Genomic DNA, 22328 nt, shown 5'->3' with positions numbered 1-22328 from the left:
AATGGTAAGTAAAAAAAATCAAAAATGGTAAGTAAAAAATGCAAATTTGGTAAGTAAAAACTCTAAATTGGTAAGTAAAACATCAAAATTGGTAAGTAAGAACTCAAAATTGGTAAGTAGAATATCAAAATTGGTAAGTAAAATATCAAAATTGGTAAGTAACAAACAAAATTGGTAAGTAAAACATCCAAATTGGTAAGTAATAACTTGAAAATTGGTAAGTAAAAAACTAAAAATTGGTAGATAATCAAAAATGGTAAGTAAAAAACTCAAGAATGGTAAGTATAAAATCGAAAATGGAAAGTAAATAAATCAAAATGGCAAGCAAAAAAATCTAAAATGGTAAGTAAAAAAATCAAGAATAATAAGAAAAAAACAGAACTGATAAGTAGAAAAAAAACAAAAAATGATAAGTAAAAATATCTAAAATGGTAAGTAAGAAAATTTAAAATGGTAAGTAGAAAAGCGAAAATGGTAGGTAAAAAAATCAAATCCGATTTAACCGAAGGTCCGATTAATCGAAAAATCGATTTTCGAATATTTCGAAAACTAGACGATGCTTTTTCTTTAAATTTTAGTATATTGTAGCTAAGGTCGAGACCTCTCCAACGGTGGATCGCATTCCTCCCTCGATGTTCCCTGACCCGAGCTATAATCAAAACTAACCTGACTGCATTTTTGGTATTTATGATGCGATTTCGATGAAATTTTAGTATATAGGGTAGAGTCAGTACTTTTCGCCACCATTAAGCTTTAGGGGCCTCGTAAGGTGTGATATTTTTGTCAGACTAAAATGAATTTTTGTATAAAGATACTTTGAAGCAATATCTATCTATATATCTAGGATACGTATCGAGAATTTTAGAGAATCTCATTGAAAAATATGCATTTTCCCCAATTATGCTTCTTTCAGTACTTTTCGCCACCTGTTTTAAAACGAATTTCAATTAATTAAGAGACGTAATAACGTATTGGGATATTAGAACAGAACATATTATGAGTGTTGAAATGCTACTTATTCTTAAATGCCTTAAATTAGTTGTTTTATATTAGGTGGCGAAAAAGTGATTACATGGCGAAAAGGGCTGACTCTACCCTATTGTATCTGTTTCTACCCCAACCCAGTGTACCCCGACCCTTACTATACCCACATGGACTGGACTTTGTCTCTAATATTTATTAACCGATTTCAATGAACTTTTTTTTTACTTCCATTGGCCTTCGGCACTCAAACTATTTAAAATAGAAAACGTTTGCTCGACGTGACTGTATCTCGACCAAAATCTCGAATAGTCAAAAGCCTTAAAAGGGCGAAATTATACAAAGGATGATGTGTAGCAGAGGTGTGCAAGAAACCGTTGAAACCGAATTAACGTCAAAATAAGTTTGTTATAGTAGCGTTTTGACCATTGACGTACATGTTTCATTTGACGTTAATTCGGTTTCAACGGTTTCTTGCACACCTCTGATGTGTAGAATAATTTCCCGTCAAATAATTTCGTCAGGTATCTTTAAGATTTCTGCAGAAAATATCTACACCTCTGCCGAAAATCTGCCGAGAGATCTGTAGATATTCCTACGAATTTTATTTGGGCTTGGGACAAAATTCGTCAGAAATTTTTGCTGATTTTCTGACGAATCCTGGTGCATACTCTGACGAATTTCTGTAGATTTTTCTACATTCCAGACTTTCCACACAGCTGTGTCTGAAAAGATGGAATATTTTTCACTGAAGTTTGCAAAAATCAATAGAGTGATTCTCTTGGTGATTTCACAGTGTTTATATATATTAAAGAATTCTGCGACGCCGTGTTCTAAGTAGAGAATAGTGAAGTGAAAACTTTAAACAGTGTCGACCAAAATTTCGTGTTTTTGTATCATTCGATTGGCGATTTTTAAGAAATTAGTATTTTTGCTCGCATTTTTTTTACTTATCTAAAATGTGTACTCGGTAATGCTTGTTAAGCAGAACATACCATTTTCTTTATAACTTCTACAGTTTCTTCATAAATCAACAATATTTTTGTGAAGTAATGGAGGTTATGCAGAATTTCTGCCGAAAATCTACAGATATTCTACGCAGAAATTCTGCCGAAAATCTACAGATTTTCTCTGAATGTACTAGAATATACCGTTAAAATTCAAAAAACCTCCGAGTAAAATCGGCAGGTAGAACAATGATTTGACGGGATATGTATAACCTAGCGAAGCAAATATTCATAGTTGTCTCTTTCATTCACTCTCTTTCCTACACAGACGCGACAGAATTATTGCATCAGACGCTTTTTGTAGAGTCCGCACGTGAAAATTTCTTACTGTGAAAAATTAGTGAAAATACCGGTGAAAGTGGCATGTGTATTGCAATGAATTGTTTTCCTAAGTTAATAAATGCTTCCCCTCCAAAACCATGTTTTTTGGGATTGCTCGAAAACGCGTCGTGCAATTTTTTTTTCATTTTTGACATTTGACCATGTGCGAAAATGCTATTTAATCATTCCTAGTTACGGTTTTTTAAGGTCAAAGGTTAAAAAGACACTAGAGAGCGCATTTATCAAGCAAATAGGGTCATGTTTGGGCTCGTTGAAAAGGTCTTGGAATTTCCTATAAAACTGAACCGGTTCCAATCGGTTTTGAATCGGTAATGAACCGGTTCATAACCGATAAATAATATCTATACGAAATTCAATAAAATTACTACTGAGGTGTATTTTGGGAGATATTTTGAGTGATTTATAAATCGGTTCAAATCGGTTGTTAACCGGTAATGAACCGGTTATTTACCTATAAGTAACTTTTGTTCGAATATAATTTTTATTACTCTGTAAACTATTTTGTGGAACCTATTGAGTGGTTTATGAATCGATTCAAATCGGTTGTGTACCGGTAAACGGTAAATGATGCGAAAGTACTTTTGAGGTACAGAGCATCTAAGTCATGAGTTTGAGCATTTCGCAAAGCCTGATTTAATGATGTTCAAATTTTTTAGGGATTGACTGTACCAGGATCAGAGTCGTACTGTACGTCGAAGTGATGGACTCTTCCGGATTCTGGGTCTCGGAATTTTTACCAGGATCTATATAAACTTATGCTAAAAATTTCGTAAAGCTGATTCCTTCCCTTTTTGGCGTCCTAATTAGAGGAACCACCTTAATGCAACTTCAAAAATATTGCATATTTATTCAATACTGAGCAGACTGAGAATTTCAGAATTCGTCGCTCGGATCAGCAATTGTCGTAACTTACCCGTCACGATTTTTTTGAGTATCGTAAATCTGTGTGTACAAAACGTTGACAACCAAATCTAATTTGATGTAATTCTTCCGTTTAGTGTCCCACAAAAATACGTCGTAGTAAAATGTCTATAAAACCGCAATGTTTTTTTTTTTAATTTCAGTTTCATTGACCTTCTAATGTTTTCAGAGAAGGAAAAACTCTAGTAAATGCTCAATTAAATGGTTCAAATTGTTTCGCGCATTTGTTCGGCATTTTTTTTCTATGTCGCCCAAAAAAAAAACTAGAAATTGTAATGCGATAAGTTATGAATGGGACTCACCTTATCAGTCAGCATGAGACAGGCAACAACTCCGAGGGACCACCAATCCACAGAATGACCATAGGGTTGTGCGCAGAGAATTTCTGGTGCTGCAACAGAAATAGAAAAAGAATCTCAGTGCATTTTTCTACTACTTACCTTCACATTCAAAAAACAACTAAGAGCAACAATTAAGATTGTGACAATTAAGTTGGTTGAGAAAACAGAAAGAAAACAACTAAGAAATGTGGTAGAGATAGGAAATGTGAAGTAAATAAAAAAATTAGCTTAATTGTTTTATATAGAACTTGATCACTGTTTTTTTTTTCATCTTTTATTATGCATTTTTAAATCTTCTAAAATTTCTCTTAATTGGTAATAATTTTGTTGAATCTTATAAAATAGTTTCTTTTTTTATCGTCACTCTCTATTTCTAAATATATTTATTTGTGGTAGATTTTTTAAGTTTTTTTTTTCTTCTCTTGTACGCCTTATAAGATTTTTTCTCCTTCATGTAGCTTTATTTATTTATTTTTTCTACATTTCACAATTTATTTATTTAAAAATCTATTTGCATATCATTATTAACACAAAGTGGTTGTTTGAAATCACAACTTTTACACCCGATTTTCCCATTAATGTTCTTCCTATGCCTCTTTTTTTAACTTTTCGCCATTCCTTTCTTTTATTTTTTGCTTTTTTACAGACCCATTTACAAATTATTTTTTCTATCAGTTGTATCATTCAAATGAAGACATTTTGGTCATTTATTTTCCTTTCTGAGATACTTCTATCCCATCTTTCTTAATCCCTACAATTTTTATTTTTTTTCTCTTTTTGATTATTCGTATTTTTTCAAAAATTTTATTGTTAAAATCCTACCAAAAGATTTTCTTAGCCAAATTGATAAATCCTAATAAAAAAAACAAGACATAATTACGTAATCCTTTAAAAATAATGCCGAAATCTCTTTTTTCTGCCTCTTTAAAAATCTTTTCCGCTTTCCATCTTCATCAATTTTCCCCCCTTAACCCCAAATGTTATGCCTCTTTTCATTTCACGGTTCTTTTCTTTTTTTAATCTCCCTCTAAGCTTATATCATTGCAAAAAAAAACCACGCATCACAATATTCAATAACCATTTATTATTCTATTTATTTGTGTGTTGAAAAATTTACACTTTAAATTAAAAATGTGAAAAAAATCTAAAACACAGTTATTCAAATATTTGGACAGTTATTTTATAATAATCTTTTAGTTTGTAAAAAAACTTTAAATAAAAAACTCCTCACGTGCTTCGCTCTAAACGCATTTCACTTTCATTCCAGTGACATTCATTCTGGTAAAATTACTATCTCTTTTTTTTATATTAATTATTTATTTACAGAAGAAATAGTTTATTTTCTATTTATTTTTAAATTTACTTTAGAGTTTAATGTCTATTTTTTTACAACAAATTTGAACATTTTACCACCACGATTTGTTTTCATTTTTATTTCTTTATTTTTATTTATTTTTTTTAACTTTATTTCTCTGCAACGATCTACATTACAGCTTCACATTGAGTGACAAAAGGAGAGGGGAAACACTACCAACAGCGATATCATTGTGTATTGAAAAGTTATAGTAAGATACAGTGCGATCCTGTGGCCCTCTAGCCATTCATGTTCAAATTAAAGTAGCCAAGACGCAAACCAGAAAACAAAGACCTTAACCTCACAACTTATTAGCGAGCAAAGTTAGCTGAAAAATAACAGCGTTTTCGGCATATTTTTGCTGAATCAGCAAAAATATGCTAACCAGTCAGCAGTTCTTGAACAAAAAGTGCTAAGTGCTAATCAAATGGAACTGGCACTGCCAGCAATTCGATACTCGCTGGCCCAGAGAGTACAGTTAGCTTAAAAAATCAGCATTTCAGGATATTTTTTGCTGAATCAGCAAAGATATGCTAACCAGTCAGCAGTTCTCGAACAAAAAGTGCTAAGTGCTAACCAAATGGAAAACGGCACTGCCAGCAATTCGATACTCGCTGGCCCAGAGAGTACAGTTAGCTGATAAAAGTAGCGTTTTTGGCATATTTTTTGCTGAATCAGCAAAAATATGCTAACCAGTCAGCAGTTCTCGAACAAAAAGTGCTAACCAAATGAAACTGGCACCGTCAACAATTTGTTAGGGGAAAGTACTCTGGGTTGGACCAGAAATATGAAGTTCAAAGTTGATGATTTTTTTTTCTGGGAAAATCGAAAATGAATCCCAATTCTTATTACACCGAAAAAATTTCTAGTTTATTTAGATCCCATGCTTTTCTTATTTACCATTAAAAATTCCTTAGTTTCTTTTTTACGAGGTGAATAAAAATACTACGTCGATTTGGTTCAAAGCATTGTACAAATTTTGCTTTCGAATGTGACGGTACATGCCTTTGAATCTATAATTTTCTCGGAAAATATTTCTGTCGAAACACTAAACGATCTATTATTGATTAGTCTAAGGTCTAATACACTCACTGAAACTATCACTGCAGTGAAGAACTCTAACAAAAAGATTTTTTTTCTAATTTTTCTGAAATACTGCTTTTCCAATGAAAATAAAATTGTTGGAAGAGCCATATTATCGATATGACAACCCTAAAATACGACTGTAAAAAGAGAAACTCTATAGCCAACGGCCGCAGAGATTCCACTGGATTTCCAGCAGCCTTTTCGGCCATGTCCGCTGATTATACCGCTAAAAATTCGCGTGGAATTCCCTGGATTTTACCGCTCAAAATCCGCGTAAGCTTCTGAGATGGAATTTGACTCTAAATTTCTTCCTAATGTTCCATGGACGTTTGCGGAACTCTGTATAGGACCGTCTAATAAGAAATGTCCCCGAGTTTCCATGGACTTTTCTCTGACGAATATTTCCCCGGCTTTTCCTAAGGATTGTTAGCATATAATCGGCAGTCAGCCCTTTAAAAATTCAGAAAAATACTCTTTATTTCCACGAAATTCTCCGTGGAAATTTCCATGAAACGGCCTTAGTGGCTTCCGGGGTTTAATATTACGGAATTCCACGACTTTTCCAGTGGATTTTTTTAAAATATTTTTCTTCAAAATGATTCCTAAAATTCATTAAAAATGGCGTGGAATTTTCATAGAGAATTTCCACAAAAAAACATCCACAAATAAATGGACTATAAGTGCCAGTTGGCAACTTGGAACTTGTAGAGTATTCATCTATCAGACGAATACTCAGTTGTTCTAATTTTGAGTTGAAAATATTGCTACCATATCGTTCATTTGAGTATGTCTAGCTCGCAAGAATTATAGCGTTAGGGTGAAAAATAGTTGCGAAATTTTCGCGTTTACGTCCATGGAGTCTTGGCCGGAAAGATATCAGAAAATATACTCGGAATATTCAATGGAAATTTTGTATCAATTTCCAGGGAATGCTCTTAGGTCTTAGATAATTGCAAGAAAATACTTCGGAAGTTTTTCAAGGAAATCCACACGAAAAGAAGCTGATAACTCCGCAGAATGCCAAGCGGAATATTAGCGTTTATTTCCCCGGAAACTCACGCGGAAAAATAGGAGAAAAATTCCATGGATTTTTCCGTTATTGTGAAACTTTGCGGCCGATCGGCTACAGGGAAAGTGATACTTCATGTCATTTTGAAGTTAATAAACTGAGGTTACAGTGCCCGCTCTCTAATCCGGATCGCCGTAATCCGGACGAGTTATCGACGGTTACCTTTAAAATCATTTTGAGGTTATGTATGCATGTTGTTCAGCAATGAGAATGAATTATCCTGTGAAGTTTTTGTTCAATAAAAAGTATAATAGCATAGAATTCTCTAATTTTGTCTTTTTAAACTTCTTTAAAACTTTTATTCTAATTCTCGGAAAAAAACCTTGTATTATATTTTCAAGACGTTGAACAAATTCAAAATTTTGTTTCCGGAAAGAAAAAAAAAAATAAATTGTTTCTTAAATGATATCAATCGATTTGATTGCTGAAATACTTCTTAAGTGAAATATCAATGCATTTTTCATACAGACAGGAGCACTCTGACCTTCCCATTATTCCTATCTTAATGAATTTTAAGATTTTGCGACATTGTGCACCATTACACTCCATGTTTTTTCATTCAATTGACATTTCGAAAAGTACCCAAAAACACCCAAAGTGAAGCTTTTTATTTTTAACACTGGCGCTGATGTAGCCTAATCCCCGTAATTTCACTAAACGAACATTTAGTCGAATTTAGAAGATCAGCCTGAACCTCCAAATTTTGGGATGATCACTGAGTGTATTGACACCAATCCTCATTTTTCGTGCTGATTCCTAAGCCGATCCCTGTGTCTAATTTGGCCTTTACTTGCTCTGATTGACGATTCTCAGTACCTAAATACAATCATTTGAACAAGAAGTTCTAAAAACTTTCACAATTGTCCTATAGATCTTCGGTAATCATTCGACTATCCAAATTATTGGAGAACCTTTCCCTCAAATAGAAACTATCATTTTGTTTATTGACGAATTGTTCAATTTCACAAAAAATATTCTCAATAAAGAGGCCAATGTTCGGGAACCAAGTGAAATAACTCCACTGCTGTTTTGCACATAACCCGTTTTTGAAAATTGATAGGATCGTGTCCTTTTAGAAGTTTTTTAAGCTTCTCATAGAGGTTCTTTTCCATTTTAATGACCTAGACACATTTATGACTTAAGTCGAGAGACGGATCAACGCGATTATAATCAAAATAATGATCAGATTGCATTTCCATCAGTTTCCCACTAAATCGTTTTTCAACTCAAACCGAAAAACTTTCTTAGGATTTTATTAAGATTCAGGTGTTATACTGGTTTGTGTCTTAGCTATAAGTAATGTATACCTCCGGCGCCAGAGGACAGAAGCATTCAGTATCTTACTATAAATTTCATACACAATGACAAGACGAATTTTGCACAAATAGGAAAGATCGTAGATAGAGAGAGAAGAAACACTTCAAGACTGAGAAAAATCAACATGCCTTCCTCATTTGTCAAAGCAAAAAAGATTAATAAGATTCGTTTAATCCATAAAATGAAATTAAAATTCTTTATTCTAACTAAAATTTTGTGATAAATCGATTGTATAGAGTTAATTAATGAGAAAGATCTTCCTGATCCCCATAAAATGTTGACAATGTGAATATTGAATAAAAATGTAACTATTGCAAAAAGAATTTTGGATTAAGTCACATCGAGAGAGTCTCTTTAATAAGTTTCTTCACAGTATTCCCTACGGAACCCCCACTCGGTCCGGCTGTACTGAATTTGAATTTAAACAGATACGGCTGAACATCCGGAAAGGTCGTATCGAAGATTAAATCCATCTCCGATTGACTTGGCATTCTTGGCACATAGTCATGCCTATTCATCACTTCTGAGATATAGAGTATCTTCTCCGTGAGCATATCGCCCACTTGCTCCCGGCACAATTGCCTCTCGTCTTCCGTATAGAGATTTATCAGGTCCAATCGAACCGTCCAAACCTCCCATGGAATACATTCAGGAGCAAATGGCCAGCGATTTTTCTTCTTCTGAAAAAATTCCAGACTTATCTGGCCTGAGCCACAGCCATCATTGCTCCTCAATTGCTCACTGAAGCTACTTATCTCACTCCGAAGTTTCCTATCGAGACTCTCAGAAGTGCAGCAAACATAGGTATAATCGATAAAATTGCAATCGACATCAGTTGTACCAATTGTACCCACTGAATACACTGCCTCCTGATTGTACTCAAACTTCCCGAGGGACCGGTAGAAGAGGACAGTATGGAAGATACTCGCTACAGCTTCATCCACCTGCCTCCCCTCCACCCTCATCTCAAACACCTGCGATCGTGCATTCATGATCACGACGCACACCCAATCACTTTCTCCTCAATCTCACCACAAAACAATTTCTGTGGTGATTCCTCCCTAGCCGGGACACAAACCGCCCACCCAAGGCTTCCACCACCTCCACCTCCTCCTCAGTTATCAGAGTGACAAAGGATGAAGGATCAAATTGAAGCATAGGAAATTCTTTTGGTTAAAAGAAAAACAAGACCTAGGAGATTTCCCAAATTCCTATCCAAAAATCTCTCCCTCTCTCTCTTTCTTTTTTTCTCAACTCTCCTCTCTCTCTCTCTCTTTCTCTTTCTCTTTCTAAAGGACTTAAAGTTTGTTTGTTTTTTTATCTTAAAAATTTAGTTGGAGTAGTTACCCATGTACTTTGCCGTTCCACACATTGTGCGTGTCCTGTCACCAATCTTCAGCCACGCACTCAATCCAAAGTCCGTCAGTTTAATGTGATAGTCAGCATCAACTAGAATATTGTCAGGCTTGAGGTCACGATAGATGACTCCAGCATTGTGTAAAAAATCTATCAATCACAAAGTACATGCCGTCAGAAAATGCACTTAACCTCTTTCACCCAAAAATTCCAATTGCACAAAAAAAAATTCACCACTCACCTAATGCTAAACCAATTTCTGCAACATAGATCTGCACCAAATTGTAGCAGAATGTTGTTACAGCATCAAACAATTCACCACGAGGAACAAATTCACACACTACAGAAAAAAAACAGTAGAAAAGATTTTATCAGCAATTTCCCAAAGGAATAAATATTATCTCTTGAAAATTCACAACCAAAAGAATTAGATAAATATGCAGCATTTTCGATAAAGATAAGATCATACCGAAAAGTGGCCCCAATTCGCAAACAATAAATTGCTTTATAGATAAATTCAGTCTGGCGAGTTGCTTCCTACCAAATCATTCATAAACAAACGATAAAAACAATGAAATTTCTATTAATTTGCTTTCAGTTTCCTTCAAATGCCCATTTACACGAGGATATTTGACAATTCGAAATTTTTGCTTATCAGTATCAACTGCCAATCAGTTAATAAACCGGAAAAGTAATGCAAAAACGGCATAAACACGGCATTTTCATATAATATGGAAAATGTATCAGATGTATCAGACAGTCTATTTTAGCCAAGACACACTTGGGATGATTTTAATAAACAGCAGGTAGATTTTATCTCAGGCACGAACCACTTAGAAAAATTTCTCGAAACTCACTGGTTCGTATTAGTGGTCACAACACCGGGTACCCGGTTCCTGAATACCCGGGTACCCTCCAGGTTTTTTCACGGGTTTAGGAACCGGTTCCTAGCCATGGAACCGGTTCTATAACCGTCTTTTTTTTTTAATAATTAAACTGAATTTTACATCAAATCTAGAAGCCTCTGGCCACCAGTCACAACACTTTTCGTTCACAGGAAAACTTATGAGTTAAAAAATTTTAAGAAACGTGGTTTTGAATGTAAGGTAAAATATCCTCGAGTCGACCGCCTCTCGACTCGACCACCCTGGGTACCTAAAGTCGACTCGTGTAAATATTTATTCAATTTATTTATTTTTGCAATAATATTTAGCGAATGATTTAACATCATTGAGTCAATTATTTCATAAATAATACGAATCAGTTGGAAATTTGTAAAAATTGACCATTTATTAAAGACTGAAAAAATAATAAAAACGCAAAGCATAAAAGTAATTTCTTAAATAAAAATTCGCAATTTTCCAGTAAATTATGGTATGTTTTTGATATCCTTGACTTTTTTCTTAAGGAATTATTTCAATTATTATCCTTAAAAATTACTAGAAAATATAAATTTTTAGTCTAATCGCCAGTCAAGGACTTTATCTATGTTACTGTGCATAAATTTTTGTTCTATGATTAAGTTAAATATTAATTTTGAGTCTTAAAATTGAAGGTGTATTTCAAACAGATGTTCCACAATTCGACCGGTCGACGAAGCTTTTTTCACTGAAATATTGTTCTATTTTGCAACAATTCTTAAAGTGTGTTTTCCTATTTTATTTTAATGAATTCTTAATTTAAAGAGTTATCCGTGAAGTGTACAAAAAGCCTAAGTTAAATTAATTACCTTTTAAGAAGTGAAAACACAGGATTTTGACCTTTGATCTTCTCCTCCTAATCCGGTTAAAATCCCGTGTTTTCACTTCTTAAAAACTATTTCATTGGCCGAAAATCATTATTTAAATTAATTACTTTATAGTTTTGTGGTTTATTTAATTTAAAGAAAAAATCGGTGGTCGAGTAGAGGCACTCTGATATCAAAGTGGTCGAATAGAGGAATACTTCGCATCTTTAAAACATTTTTTTTTCTAATTTAAATTTATATTATGGTTAAATGAAGTTCTAAGATAGATATGGATCTATTCTATAGTTTTAGGTAAAAACCTTATCAAAAAAATACAAATTATAACTGTTCTTTCATAAGTTTGACGCAAAATCTATCCTTAAGTGGTCGACATAGGGTATTTTACCTTAGACGGCATTTACATATAAATATTTGATAAATTTTCCCCAGCTTGTTCGAAAATTGAGTATGAAAATTCGAAACTGAATTTGAATTCTTCGAACTTCAACGACTTTTTGTGCAAATAGATTTCCATTCACCTTTTATCCAAGACACTATTGGAGTATCAAAATCTACTTCTGTTTAGGCTCAGTGTGTAGATTCCATAAATGAGTTCTTAGCAAATATAAAGTTAAAACATATTGAATCAAAGAGATTATAAGGAACAATTTCCAATGTAATTCCGTATAGGAAAATGCATTAGATTAATTCTTTTAGTTGAAATAGCTTTTTTCGGGCGAGTCCCAGTAATCAATAACCGAAATTTTACGAGACAAAGTATTTCTTTTTTACTAAATAAAAACGCAAGTTTAATTGAAAGGAAATTGAGAAATAAATGAGGTTTTTATTGGAAAGGATTATTTCTAATGCAGTTGATCAGACACCTACCAATTTCCGAGTGATAGCCTTTCGGATGAACCGAGACACGAACCTTTCTTCGGGTGATTAAGCTCACTTCAGGGCAGAAAAGTTCAGAATGATATTTTTAGAGTAGAATTTCGCTCAATCGGTTCTTTTTCAATCGGGCGAAAGTTTTGTTGACAATTTTCACGTTTGATTTTAAAGCAAATTTGTTCAAATTCGCTGTAATTCTTCCTATTTTATCGTGATTCTTTATAATTGAGCGGTTTTTGTGGAATTTACAATGACTTTCATGTCCTAATCTTTCGATAATTTGGATGAAATTTTGCCTCATATGCCCGATTGAGAGAAAGTAACTGTATTTCGGAATGGTAGTTTTGAATCAAAAGTCCCTCTCCCTGTAAATGCCGCCTAATGGTTCGTTCCTTAGATAAAATTTTTCTAAAGTCTCAAGTAAAACTAAAAGCGAAAGATAATATTGAGTATATATATTTCTCCCAGTATCAAAAATTAGCCCAATTGTAAGATTTCTTTAAGTCTTTTTGCATCGAAGATTTTATATTGACAAAATGGGACACGTAAAAACCTTCAGCTGAATTTTTGTGATAAGGTAGGGTAAGTGTGCCAAATTCCGGCCAGCTTGCAATTTCGGCCATATTTTTTGTTTCTCCAATTTCCATGAATTTTTAGTTTTTGCATTCTCTTGAGATTGTACAATGCAAAAAAAATAACAAAAAATGTCGCTTCGACGAGCAAGATGATGTGAAAAAGACATTGAAAGAATTCTGGAAGGGCAAGGAACTATGAGAATGAAGGTGGCCGAAATAGGGCACCAAAGCTATGTATATATTTTTATTCATTTTAAAATGTATCAAGAATGATTTTAGAGTAAATAAAGACGATAAACTGTCTACGAGGTTCTAAGCAACACTCCTTAAGTAGAAGGAAAAAAATCAATTTCTATTAAAGATATTACATTTCAAACTTGAAACTTTGTCGCTTGCATGCAACTATGCCGAAATTTGGCACACTTACCCTACAATAGGATAAATTCGAGTACACTCAGTCCCGGCATTAAGTCCTTCGGGATTATGCACCTGACGAAATTATTCACATACAATTATGCAAGTTTGCCTACTTTTGGGAGTCAATTTATGAAATCATAGAAATACGCCTGAATGTATACTATGTTGTGACGCGGGAAATTTCAAAACATTTTGCTACTTTTTCAGAATAAAACTTTAATTTCTTTTATTAAGGTAAATTTTTTAAATATTCTAACCATTTATTGAAGAATTCTGGCCAAAAAGTACTATTTGTTAATGAATTTCTATTAAACAGTTGAATCTTTTTATTTGAACTATTTTTACTCCGCGCGAAATTCGTTCTACGGCCGGTTTATTCAAAAGAAAGCCCCTGCAGGTATGCAAATTTTCTCGATGCGTAATGCCATTTCGCGCGTTTTTTTCGGTCCCGAAAATGTGCATAATGCCGGGATCTAGTGTACACTCAGTCCCGGCATTAAGTCGTTCGGGATTATGCACCTGACGGAATTATGCACATACAATTATGCAAGTTTGCCTACCCTTGGGAGTCAATTTATGAACTCATTTTTTAAATACGCCTGAATGTATACTATTTTGCGACGCGGGACATTTGAAAACGTTTTGCTACTTTTTCAGAATAAAACTTTAATTTTTTTTATTAAGGTAAATTTTTTAAATATTCTAACCATTTATTGAAGAACTCTGGCCAAAGAGTACTATTTGTTAATGCATTTCTATTAAACAATTGAATCTTTTTGTTTGAACTACTTTTACTCAGCACGAAATTCGTTCTACGGCCGATTTATTCAAAAGAAAGCCCCTGCGATTATGCAAATTTTCTCGATGCATAATGCCATTTCGCGCGTTTTTTTCGGTCCCGAAAATGTGCATAATCCCGGGACTGAGTGTAATATGATCCGAGATAAAGCTCAGTGAGGGTTTTTTTTTTAATTTCTAAAGGGAGATTTCGAACAAAAATAGCCTAGTTTAAATGGAGCGTAAAAAATCAAGTTTGGTAAATAAATATTTGAAGGGGATTTTGTTTTTTTTTTTAATGCATAAAATTAGTATATAGGGGGGACCGGGGCAGATTAGTCAGCAAATAAAATATTTCAATGAATAAAAAGGAAGCTATTTACTCCTAATAAAGATTACTTCGATATTTGAACTAAAGGCAAAGTCTAACATCCCACTATCTATTACTCTCCGTGCATAATCTGCCCTGTTTTCCCCTATTCTCAATTTTGAAGAAACTATTTGAAAATTTGCTTTCAATCGAGCTGCTTTATCTCTAAAAAGTTGTCTCTATTGATAAAATGTAATGGCAACGAGTTACAAATAAATTGGGAACGATAATTCCGATCACAATCTCTTCCCTTATCTCTGGGAAACGAAACCCCACAATCATCAATTTCATGCTCTTTGCAGGCGATTTGCAATTGGGGAGAAAATCGAAGGGGAACCTTTTGACGCAAAAGAGGGTGACATGCACAATTGCAAATGACGCAGAACGTTCTAAAAATAGCCCAATCCCACAGACTTTTCCTCCATGCCAATATCCTTTGGGAGCATTTTTGAGATTTTTGAAGCTGTACCGGGGCACAAAAGGGACTTAATTTAGGAGGAAAATATCATCTTGAACTCACAAATGTAGATGTTCTTGCGATTCTGCCAGTAGGACAGGCATTCAACGATGAAAGGATGATGTCCACAGCGCGATTGGATGTCCACTTCGTCCCGCAGCTGCTTCAGTTCATTGTCCTTGATGATTTGGGATTTGCTGAGGACTTTGAGGGCGTACTCCTTGCACGTATCCTTCTCCACGACACTGTAAACCTTGCCGTAGCCCCCGGATGCCAAGTAGCGCGATGTTATGTACTTCTGATCCTCTGGACCACGGTGGATCTTGAAGTGGGGCAGAAAGAGATGTTCCCGCTGAGCCACTGGCCAGGAACTCTTGGACAGAATCAAGTCTTGATTGTGTGACTTGGACGAGTCACTGGACAGAGCCAAAGTGCAGAAAGTCAATAAAAAAAAAGGTCAAGAGGAATTTCTACCTGAAAAACCAGAGAAAGGGTCTCACCTTCTTGGAAATGTGGACAAGATGTTATTGCAAGATCTGGAACTGAGGCGATTGCGGAACGCCAATGAAGGGGAAGAGCAAAACCTGTAGAGTCCGTTCTGCTGGACAAGAGGCATACGTTGAGGTCATAGACAGAAATTAGTGAAGTGTTTTTTTTTTGTTGTTTGTGCGTGAGACAGACGCAATGATTAGGTGAAAAAAAGAGCCCCATTTGACAAGAAGAATACAAAGGAAAAGCACTTACCTGAGTGAGAGAAGTTGATCTTTTGGTGTAATTGATGCAGTTATCAGACTCACTCCCACTGGTACGTGATGCACTGTATACTACTGGTGAATTTCCATTGATTCTACAGCCTAAATTGCCCATCAAATATGTACAAAACTGCGTTTAATTCAAGCAATTACACTTTCAGCAGACATTTTTACGCCGTCCAAATAAACCCCTTTAACAAATCTTCACTCCCATCTGCGGAACAGTCTTGGACAATTCTGCCAATGTCCACACCCAATTTTCAGGCGATTTTCACAGAAATTCAATCTAACAGACAATTTCCTTTAATTTTTCCCAGAAAAAACTGAATTTTCCGACATTTTCTGTTTCCTGACTACTCTGTTTTTCCCAAATCCAGCTCCAATTTTCTACTTTATTGAGAAAATGCAAAATTAGAACTTTAAACTCACAGCATTGACCATTCAAAATGCTGTCAGCGCTGTCAGTAACATATGATTTTTATCCTTGGATAAAAGTGACGTCATTGAGCCATCTTTGTCCTCCACTGAACCACACTGAAAATTTTACAAAAAAGTATATCACTTTTTTCCCAATCCAAAAGAACCAATTCACACTGAAAAAAATCGGATGAAAAAATTGAAAAACGGAAAAATCAACAAATAAAAAAAATTGGTAATTAGGGCAAATGTACTAATTCAAAACCATTTCCAGACGCTTTAACTTTTACAGAAGACTAAGCACATAAAGTTCATTTTTTTTCTGAAAAAATTACATAAATTTACTCCTTGACCTTAACTCTTCTAGAATATTACTGTTTAATGAAAATTCTTTAGATATAAATTTGAAAACTTCTTAACACTTGGAAGAACCCTAGTGGCAGCCGCTGCCAATTTAGTTTTCAATTTAATTTTTTATAGTGAAGAATATATCATTTCACCTGGAGGCCTGATCGAATGCGTGCAGAATTCATCTGGCTATTTTTTCGTTATAAAATTTTTAATAAAAATTAAATATTAATGTAAATATATTGCAAAAACAAAAAACTGCACTCGGAAGGACCAAGTGGCAGTTGCTGCCATATGCATTTTATATGGGAGTTTGACGTTCTGCAGATGTAATTTTATTGATTATTAATGTGTAAAAGCCTTAAAAGAACAAATTGAAAGTGTTTTTGGAAATTATTGAGAAGAATTATGGGAAATATTGAACTGGGAAATATGAATAATTTTGGGAATTATTCAATTTTTCTCTTACTTCCCAAAGCTCAAAATCCATTTTGTTAAGCAAAGTTGATAGAAAATAGTTAATAGTATTAACTATTGTTCATAAAGTAGAATTTTTGCTTTGAAAAATAAGAGAAAAATTGAAATATTCAAAGGCTGCCGCATTCAAAGGCAGACCACTTTCCCTTACTTACCCTTACTTTCCCTTACCTTCCCTTACTTTCCCTTGTTTCTGGTAAAGATGAAAACATCGAATGGTTAAAAATCTTTAGATACAGTACCCAAGGAGGCGAAATTTCTGATTCAGACACCAGAAAAGAACCGACTAAAGCTCCGAATGTTTAAATATTAGTAAAAATATCAAAATATTTCGTAAAATCCGATAAATGGCAGCGGCTGCCACTTGGTCCTTCCGTGACACTTTTAGTTAGGGTTCTACGAAGTGTTAAATACAAGAAAAATACGCGAGCGTAAAATTCTTCTATTCATTCATTCATTTTCAACCGCTTATCCCCATTGGGGTCGCGGGTCCATGACATCCAAATTAGCAGCCCACGCTTGTCGATCCTCCGCCACTTCAGGAAGATGTTCGGGTTCGATCCCGAGGCGTTCCAGGGAAAGATTCTGAATTTGATTCAGCCACCTTGTCGTAGGTCTAGGTCTGCCTCGAGGTCGACGCCTTCTCACAATGGCTTGCATAACTTTTCTGGAGAATCTTTTTCTATCCATGCGCTGAACATGTCCATACCATCGAAGTTGTGATCTTTCAACCCGAAGAAGCAGCTCCTCGATTCTTAGTTCCTCACGAACGGCCACATTCCTCACTCGATCTCGACGAGTGATTCCCTTAACCGCCCGAAGGTACCTCATCTCGACAGCTTGTACTCGCGATCTTATACTTTCGGTCATTACCTAAATCTCATGACCATAGGTGAGAATAGGAATGAACACAGCTTTGAAAACCGATAACTTAGCCGAACGACTGAGCTCGGCCTTCCTCACCACGCTTCCGCCAAGCTCCCTCATTACTGCAGAGGCTTGACCGATTCGCGGCGATAGTTCGGTGTGAAACCTACCATCACTCGGGAATAATACCCCGAGATACTTCAACTTCTTCACCTTTGTCAATGCTTTTCCATCAACAAGTATGGTGCATTTCCCAGGCTGTCGAGAAATCACCCTTACCTCCGACTTTTTGTCGTTCATTTTCATACCTGTTTCGGCACAAACATTAATTAATCCAAATGGGGAAAAGGAAAAGTTTCAAATTGGAGACAAACAGTATAAGTGAAACCGCGACGAAAGGCTTCCAAAACCTTGTTGAGTCGCTCCTGAGTGCAGGATTTGTTCTTATTCCTAGTCTTTGCTCCTTTCCCATCGGATACAATACGAAAATCTCTTAAAAAAATCATATTTTCGGTGTTTCCTATTGAAGCATTTGCAGCAAGGGGTCACTCATTCCCATTTTTTCTGACAAGGGTTTCTGGTTTCTCGGGTTTCGCGATGCAATTTTTGGGTTTCTCGGGTTTCGCGATGCAGACACTGGGTTTCTCGGGTTTCGCGATGCAATTTTCGGGTTTCTCGGCTTTCGCGATGCAGACACTGGGTTTCTCGGGTTTCGCGATGCAATTTTCGGGTTTCTCGGGTTTCGTGATGCAGACACTCGGTTTCTCGGGTCTCGCGATGCAGAAATTGCATTTTTCGGATTTCGCGATGCAATTTTTGGGTTTCTCGAGTCTCGCGATGCAAAAAGTGGGTTTCTCGGGTTTCGCTGTGCAATTCTTGGGCTGTACTGACTGTACTGACACTGAGACATGATATTACAAATAGTTTTATTTTCAGAGGAGTATTAGTGCATTTTAGTAGAAATATTTGCATAAAAACCCACGAAACTTATGTTTTGTGGATACCAGTGAATGCTAAGCCTCGTTTGTAGTGTGTCAGGAACTGACTTGGCTATGAACAAGCTTAGTCGTCTCTGGACTTTAGTCGTAAGTGTGTCTAGGGCATAGGGGGAAAATTCACTTTACGCCTTGTTTTTCTTTTTCGAATTCCTATTGGAGTTTCACATATAATTTTCTTTAAGAAAAGCGCAAAATATATATATGAGAATTTGAAAATTTTGCAAGAAAATATATTGATATGAGTCCAAAAATCATAGGAAAAGGAAATTCAATGGAAATTGACTTTTTGCTACGAAAATCTGTAAAAATTCACTTTGGCGTTTTTTTTGTAAATTTTAAGAAAATTTATATAAAATTACAAGAAAATGGAAAAAATATTTATAGAAAAATGAATTTATGAGTCCTAGAACTGCTGTAGAAATCTTATGGGACGAAAAACTGTTGAAAAATTGCTGTTTTGGTGAAAATATCTGCACTAGCATTTTATGAAAGTTTGGTATTTTAAAGTTTTAAAGTGTTAATTGTCATCGTCATCACCATTGTTTGTAAATAATTTTTTGGTTAATGAATTTCAAGATTTTATAATATAAGTGAATCTACAATTACTTTTTTCATTATTTTTTTAAAAGTAAAATTGTATTTAAATTTAACTTGATCTTTTATTATATTATACTTTAGTCTTTAGTGAAATAAAAAGTATTTCTTTTGCGAAAATCTCTTTAACACTTTAAGGACGATTGGGGCACCGGTGTCCCATAAAGAAAATAATTTTTCCTGGCTATCTCTAAAGTTATATTTTTCTTATGTTTGTACGTAATTGCAAAGAAGAAAGTTGAAGGAATTTAGGATATTTTTTTCAAGTCCTCAGCTATTTTCTATATAGTAATTTTTTAAGCTAAAAAATAACGAATTTTTAAATTTTCATATTGAAAATTGATTTTATTTATTTTTTATAATTCCAATTTCTTTAAGCAAAATCGTTTTGGTAAAAGAAACTACAGTACTAAAACACAATATTTTTCATTAGAGTGAAAATTATCATTCATTGGTATTGACAAAAAAAAATTACTTAAATTTTTTGGGCTATTTTTGTCCCTATCGTTCATAGAGACAAAAAATACACCAAATCAGATCTTGTTGGACTTTCTAAGGTTAAATGTAAGACCTTTTACGGATTTTCTTTATCGATTTAATTTTTATTGCTGATTTTCGGTCCCCTGTTACCTTTTTAGAGTGTAGTAACGGTCATTTTGAATTTGTCAGTTTTCTTTTGAAAATTTCAGTTTAGTAAAAACTTGAATGTGGTGCATCGAAAAACGTAAACACGCATTTTTCTGGTGAAGAACTAAATATTTTCCTGCGATAGATTTTGTGAAATTGTGCAAAAATGGCAAATGCCACTCCTCGTGTGCCGATATCCCAGCTCCTGACCAACAAATCCGGGGATGAGGAGCCTAAGAAGAAATCCCGCGAAGACTGGCGAAAGGCCAAAGAACTCGAGGAGGCCCGAAAGGCAGGAACAGCACCAGCTGCTGTGGACGAGGAGGGCAAGGACATCAATCCTCACATCCCACAGTATATCTCCACAGCTCCATGGTACTACGGATCAGCTGGTCCCACGCTCAGGCATCAGCGTCCGCAGGAAGAGAAGAAGACACAGTACTCCTCAATCGATGAATGGTACAAGAAGGGAGTGGACACCAGCAAAGTCATCACCAAGTACCGGAAGGGAGCGTGTGAGAACTGTGGAGCGTTGACGCATAAGAAGAAGGATTGCATGGAGCGTCCGAGGAAGGTGGGAGCGAAGTTCAGTGGAGCCAAAATAGCCCATGATGAATTCATTCAGCCGAATATTGTCAGTGACTACGATGGGAAGAGAGACAGGTGGAGTGGATATGATCCTGCGCAGCACAGGGAGATTGTGGAGGAGTACCAGAAGGTGGAGGAAGCGAAGAGAGCCCTGAAGGCTGCTAAACTCAAGGACAATCCCGATGCTGAGCTGTCGGCTGATGAGGAGGATGAGGACAAGTATGTGGATGAAGTGGACATGCCGGGAACCAAAGTGGACTCGAAGCAACGGATTACGGTCAGGAATCTCCGGATTCGCGAGGATACGGCAAAATATTTGAGGAATCTCGATCCAAATTCTGCCTACTACGATCCCAAGACACGATCCATGCGGGATAATCCGGAACCCAATAAAAAACCTGAAGATTCCGAATTTGCCGGAGAGAATTTTGTCCGATTCACCGGAGACACGCAAAAGCACTCAAAAGCTCAGCTTTTCGCCTGGGAGGCGTACGGGAAGGGCGTCGATGTGCACATCCTGGCCGAGCCGACGAAACTCGAACTCCTGCAGAATGAGTATGACAAGAAGAAGGATCAATTCAAGTCTCAGGTCAAGGACACAATTCTGGACAAGTACGGCGGAGAGGAGCATCTCCAAGTCCCTCCGAAAGCTCTTCTCCTGGCCCAGACCGAGGAATACGTGGAGTATTCCAGATCCGGAAAGGTGATCAAGGGTCAGGAGAAGCAGATTGTACGGAGTCGCTATGAAGAGGATGTCCTCATTAACAATCACACTGCCGTCTGGGGATCCTACTGGAACATGGGTCAGTGGGGCTACAAATGCTGCCATTCCTTCATCAAGAATTCCTATTGCCTAGGAGAAAGTGGCAAGGCATCCCAGGTTCTCACAATTCCCACAAAAATCCCCGCAAAATCCCATCCAGAAGATACTGAAGACAAATCCACCGAGCAGGAGGAATCAGCAAAGAGCAGCAGCAATAGCAGCGACAGTGACAGTGAAGAGGACGAGGAGGAGGCCAGGAAGAGACAAAAGGCCAAGAAGAAGAGCAAGAAGAAGCGACAGAAGGAGAAGAAGAAGCAGCGGAAGCAAAAAGAAGGGGAAAAGGATAAATTGAAGGAGGCGCTGCTGGCAGAGGAGAAGCACAATCGCCAAGTGAGTGAACTGATGAAGCTGGACGAGAGGAAGAGGCCCTACAACAGCATGTACGAGGTGAAGAAGCCGTCAGAGGAGGAAATGGAGGCGTTCATGATGAAGAGGCGCCGAGAGGAAGATCCAATGCTGCAATTCCTTGATCCGTAGACCTACAGGCTTGTGTCTAAAATAATGGAGCAGCTTATGCTCCAAAACTTGTAATTGTGACGAAATAAATAAATTAAAATTACTCTAAAATCTTTTTTTTTAAACATTTTCTTGAACCAAAATAATTAAAAGATTTTTTTTTTATCTAAAAAGTGAGTAAAAAAATATCACAGAAGACAAAAAAAAGATTCTTCTAAGGAGTCTTTCAAAGATTTTTTTTAAATGACCCACTCACAGCGAACAGACTGGGCTTTTCTACATGGTCATTGCTTTTTTACACGTTCATTGCTTTTTTACACGTGGAAAAAATATTCAAAAAATTGCAGCACCAAAATAATTTTTCCACTAATGTGATGTTTCTTATGTTTTA

At 35.8% G+C, this 22328-nt stretch overlaps 3 protein-coding genes across 3 annotated transcripts in view; 1 reads left to right on the top strand and 2 right to left on the bottom strand.

Moving 5' to 3' along the window:
• Positions 1-16224, bottom strand: part of LOC129806043 (serine/threonine-protein kinase S6KL) — a 56304-nt gene extending 40080 nt beyond the window's left edge. The window contains exons 1-6 of the mRNA XM_055854358.1: positions 15735-16224; positions 15491-15588; positions 15054-15406; positions 10016-10114; positions 9766-9924; positions 3554-3642 (exon numbers count right to left, since the gene is read on the bottom strand). Of these exons, the coding sequence (XP_055710333.1) occupies positions 3554-3642; positions 9766-9924; positions 10016-10114; positions 15054-15406; positions 15491-15588; positions 15735-15857 (921 nt within the window). The 5' untranslated portion in view covers positions 15858-16224. The remainder of the gene's footprint in view (positions 1-3553; positions 3643-9765; positions 9925-10015; positions 10115-15053; positions 15407-15490; positions 15589-15734) is intronic.
• LOC129806056 (autophagy-related protein 101) lies at positions 8587-9743 on the bottom strand. Its single transcript, XM_055854373.1, has one exon. The coding sequence runs from the start codon at positions 9408-9410 to the stop codon at positions 8754-8756; it is 657 nt and encodes a 218-aa protein (XP_055710348.1). The 5' UTR covers positions 9411-9743; the 3' UTR covers positions 8587-8753.
• A 3912-nt stretch (positions 16225-20136) lies between the features above and the next one.
• LOC129806035 (pre-mRNA-splicing factor Slu7) lies at positions 20137-22048 on the top strand. Its single transcript, XM_055854345.1, has one exon. It carries the CDS (start codon positions 20237-20239, stop codon positions 21956-21958), a length of 1722 nt encoding a protein of 573 aa, XP_055710320.1. The 5' UTR covers positions 20137-20236; the 3' UTR covers positions 21959-22048.
• Positions 22049-22328: the final 280 nt, after the last annotated feature.

This window comes from Phlebotomus papatasi, chromosome 3 (assembly GCF_024763615.1).
Source record: "Phlebotomus papatasi isolate M1 chromosome 3, Ppap_2.1, whole genome shotgun sequence".
NCBI lineage: Eukaryota > Metazoa > Arthropoda > Insecta > Diptera > Psychodidae > Phlebotomus > Phlebotomus papatasi.
This window is presented reverse-complemented; position numbering and strand designations above follow the sequence as displayed.